At 41.5% G+C, this 4,606-nt stretch overlaps 1 protein-coding gene across 1 annotated transcript in view; it reads left to right on the forward strand.

Annotated features, from left to right (window-relative positions):
- The window catches only part of LOC103468598 (brain-specific angiogenesis inhibitor 1-associated protein 2-like protein 2), a 46,746-nt gene that overhangs the window by 22,707 nt on the left and 19,433 nt on the right, over window positions 1-4,606 (forward strand). Inside the window, exons 7-12 of the mRNA XM_017306116.1 lie at window positions 65-72; window positions 189-233; window positions 2,037-2,135; window positions 3,178-3,247; window positions 3,897-4,092; window positions 4,199-4,264. Coding sequence (XP_017161605.1) covers window positions 65-72; window positions 189-233; window positions 2,037-2,135; window positions 3,178-3,247; window positions 3,897-4,092; window positions 4,199-4,264 — 484 coding nt within the window. The remainder of the gene's footprint in view (window positions 1-64; window positions 73-188; window positions 234-2,036; window positions 2,136-3,177; window positions 3,248-3,896; window positions 4,093-4,198; window positions 4,265-4,606) is intronic.

Raw genomic sequence — 4,606 nt, forward strand, 5'->3', positions numbered from 1 at the left:
ATCCTGGCTCTTCTGAGGAAAGACTCCGGCTACTTGTGATGTGGCCTTTTTATCTCGTCCCCAGCGGAGGATGTACATTCATAAATCGGGACTTCTTCTGCTTGTTTTTCGGGAGTCTTTTGCTAATGAGGGCTAACAAAGTGGCACCTATGACCCGCCTAAGTGTTGTGCTTTTTACGTAACATCAGAAGGAGGTGAAAGAAAACCAGAAACAAGTCAACACARACTCCCATGTGAGTGCTAATTTTGAGCTTTTAATGATTAGTCGATGTTTTCGGCACAAAATGGCTAGATAGCAAACAAGCTAAATGACTTTGAAGGTGAATTTGGTGCATAAGTTTGAGTTTATTCAGTGTTTTCTCYTTTTCGAGTCCTAATAAGCTCCAAAATATACACAACACCTTTAAAAATATGTGGCTAAATACTGGTTAGAAAGTCACGTTTGGTGTAATTCTAGCTGGACATTTGCCTAATCTCGTTGCAGATTTTGCACAATTAGACTTTAGGCTTTTTTTTTTTTAAGTTCACTCCAAATATTTTCAAAAATGTTGAGAGAAACCTGAATTTAGATTACTGGGATTTTATWTGATCTTGAAATAAAAATTGGACAAGATGATSCAAAACAATCCAAGAATCAAAAAGTGTCTTCCAAATCTTTTAACTTAATCTCAAATCAGCTGACTCTGGTTGTTCAAACAAGACAAGTTGGGATAWAAAAAAAAAAGCACTTGTAAAATACCTTAGATTTCGCAAAGAAAATTGATGAACTATACTTAAAAACCATTTAAACCACCCAATTKAAATGATTTTGATCCATTTTATTAACAAAAACGGGTCAAATATCCAGATGAATTACACCAGGATGGCTACAAAACCTGCTTGCTCTGCAGTTTGCTGAGACATTAATTCAAAATTCACTAGGGGGTGTATGGACATTTTTGAGCTTGTGTGAATTGGAAAAAATCTTGTTAACCCAAAGGTTGATTTTAATCATTTTTAAAGTTCTGTACGACATTATTCCCGATGTTGATTGAGTGAGTGTAAAATCTTGAACTGTAGATTGAAAGTAAAAGAAATAGATCCAGCATATCAGTTGAGACGTTGTCCAGGCCTTTTGTATTTTACTCCTTTATTTTCTTTCACAGCTTGACTTCTGCCATMATTGTGATTTTGTTTTTTTACAACAGCTCATTATTGGGGGGGGATAAAGTGATAGATGGAAAGCAGATGGATGGATGGGATGATGGTTTAGAGGGAGGGGCGGTTCAGTGACGTCGACAGAGAGAAGAGAAGAAAACGGAAGAACAGGCAGATTAGATGGACGGTGAGGTCAGGAGAACGAAGGAAATGCTCTGTAAATATCTACATGTGCTTCAAAATACAAACTTTAGTTGCAGGAGTGTTTYGTATCTATACATGAACAGAAACGTGAAGAGTTTGTATAAAAAATGGGATAAATGATTAAACTGCGGTGCGGGACGAGGGGAGAGGGAGCTGCGTAGCACAGCCGAATTCACTGCAGCGTTTCACTTTGCGGAGACAGCAGTGAGGCTGAGGTTAAAGAGAAGGAGCTCTTGAAGCGGGTTCTGGCCTCGNTAGAGTTAGGAACTTCTACTTAGTAATGAATGACTTTCTGTTTCCCTGTTGCGTCAAAGCGACACGACTTTCAGTCTGACAGGAACCCACGTTTATTTTTCTGCCATCTTGGAAAGTGAGCAAGGCGGCCAGGAGGGTTAAAGGCAAAGTCTGAAAGCTCAACAAGGATCATCACGTATCCATGACAACCATTGCATAACATTCATTTGAGATTGAKACCTGAAAAATGTCTATCCTGTCRTATCATCACAAATAGAAACAGTTTTCTGGAGCTTATGCCCAAATGTTCCCAAATTAAACGTTTCACTTTTATATTGAAATTATGCTGCTGCAGTTAAAGTTGAATTTTTTTTAAAGCTGTTTTAACAGGAGTGCTGTTATATTTGGCCTGATGGAGAAGAAGCGCTGCACTGTTCACACTCTTCTGTTTCATGTGACAGATGTCAGGGCCTCTCCTGCAGAAAACCGATGTCTGGACGGAGGAGGTCGACGCCACCAGGCGAGCTGAGCTCCAGCGACCSGCTGCTGTGGACAATACTGTGAGTTCAAGAGGGTCAACAACTCGTCGAGAAACAAACTGCTGAGTCCGTGAATCATTTATGAAGAGCTGCTGCCCAGGTTGAACTCGAAGCCCTTCAAAAACTTTACAGCAATTAGGCTGTGGTGTAGGAAAACCCATCTCCGGGGAGGGGAATCCGCGTTAAATCCTTCTCTGGAAAGTGAAGAGAGTTTCAATTTTTCGGTTTGAGCTGCAGGAGTGCCCCCTAGTGGAGGATCTGTGATTCAATTAGACTGGATTACAGAGAGGATTCAGCCTGCAGCCGGAGAACAGGAGCAGAATTACGGCGTATAAATGTGTAAATCTGAATCTAAGCTGCACAGCGCCTCAGTCTGAAGGTTGTAATTACTGTTTGAATTAACAACCTGAGATTAAACCCTGCTCCTCGACTGAAAGGTGAAACAGATCCACTGATCCCTTTGCAACAACAGGGAATTAATATGGATTTTGTGGTTTATTTTTGACTGATGTATTAGAAATGAAGCCTGTGAGACATTGAGCGCATGAGCTGCAAGTATGTTCAGTGTGTAAAAAATATATCTGATCTTGTTATTCCCTGTCTTTGTACTATCATAACTAAGAATATTTGAATCTGTGAATCAAATACTCACAGATTGAGCTACAGTCGTAGCTAAAAGAGCAAACAGAGCAGATGAGAGTTAAAGTAACAGAGCTTCTCCAACAGCGAGTGGTGCAAATCTACAATTGGACAAAAYGGCAAAGAAGAACGACCAGAAAAGTTGTAAATGTGCAGAAAACTTGTAGAGATACAAACCAAAAGACTTCCAGCTGGGATTACAACCAAAGGTCGATTCAGAGATTTGTCACTTTCCTTTCAATCTGTATGCACAATAAACCCTGATACATTTACAACTGTGGTTATGATGATGTAAAAAAAAWATATATTACAAAGACGTTTTTCTTCAATATGTAATTCTTCAGCTGTAATGACGGAATTGCTTCTCTGTTTCCGTTAAATTAACAAACGCATCACATACTGCTGGATGAATACATGTTTCCAGGGAGGGATGAGGGCGGAGGACGTCAGACAGATCCGAGAGGAGATGACTCTGGGCAAGATACCGTCAAGGGGTGAGTGGATTTTATGGAGGAGTAAATATCACTCTGCATTTTTAGACACCAGGAGAGACTTTCCAATAGATGAACCTCTTCAAAAGTTCACTTTTATTTAACCTTTTTGTAATTAATTGCAGTCAGCAGCACTGCTGGTGGAAATCAGTTTATCTGATAGCTCATAATTATTTCAGTCTTTTTCATCCTTGTAGTTTTGCAAACCGCATTCTGGTTTGTGCCATTCCTGTAGAACGACTGTTTAATCATTTAACTCTCTTAACTAAAGTAAAAAAAAAAAAAGTAATTTGACCCAGTAATGACAAATCAACAACCGACTAAAAGCAATCTCGACAATGTTAAACACCTTTCCTCGTCATAGTCGGCTCTCTGTTCTGGAGGGGAAAAAAAACGGCACCTTGTTGAGCACAATCAATTTATCTGCATCTCCCGCTGCTGAAACAAAAGGAAATTAGCATGCAGATTTAGCAGTCAGCTCAGAGTCCTAATGCATGTAATTAGGAATAACAATGAATTAGAACTTTATCATGCAAATTCGAGCAGGAGTTAAAAACGGAGCTCAGCCGTTCACGTCTTCCAGTGCATCATTTCTGCTCTTTATCGGCTAGRTTTCTGCTCCAGCTAACTGCTCTCTGTGTGTGTTTCGCAGCGCCGTCCCCGGTGGGAAGCGTTTATCGCTCCAAAGGCGGCGGTGGAGGAACTGTGTCCATGAGGGCCAAGGCGGCGCACCAGCCCTCCATCCCCAAYCCCACCCTGCTGCCCTTCTCCAAGGGGCAGATCATCACCGTGAAGGCCCAGCAGCCCCGRAACGGCTGGCTCTACGGATACGCCGAGAACGGCTCAGGGTGAGGGGGCGGCAGCTGAGCTGTGGGTGGTGGGGCGTCACCCACTCGTGAGACTAATGCTTACCTCCTGGTTGACATCTTTGCTCCCTGTCGTCCTCGTTCTCAGTCAGGGGTGGTTTCCAGCCTCCTACGTGGAAGAGCTTGATGATCCTCCGATGTCGTCCAGCTCCTGGTAAATGACAWAATAATCTTTCCACCATTAAAATGATCATAAAACTACTTAAAAGAAATACATTGAGTTAAGATTTTTGAGGCTTACGCTGCCATGCAAAGAAGCTTTGGACAATTTTATGCTTCTACTCCGTGGGGAACAGTTTAGGGATCCTGTTTCAAAATGGCYGCACGCCAATATACAAAATAAAAGTCAGTAGAGAAGATGATGAAGGATGAGTTTGGTGTGAAGAAAACCGTGACCTCTTAGAACACCTTTGGGATGAATCGGCGCAGAAACCGTGATCAAGGTCTTCTTGTCCAACATTAGTGTCTGACCTTACAAATGTTCTTTTAAAGAGTT

This window comes from Poecilia reticulata, linkage group LG8, assembly GCF_000633615.1.
Source record: "Poecilia reticulata strain Guanapo linkage group LG8, Guppy_female_1.0+MT, whole genome shotgun sequence".
Taxonomy (NCBI): Eukaryota; Metazoa; Chordata; class Actinopteri; order Cyprinodontiformes; family Poeciliidae; genus Poecilia; species Poecilia reticulata.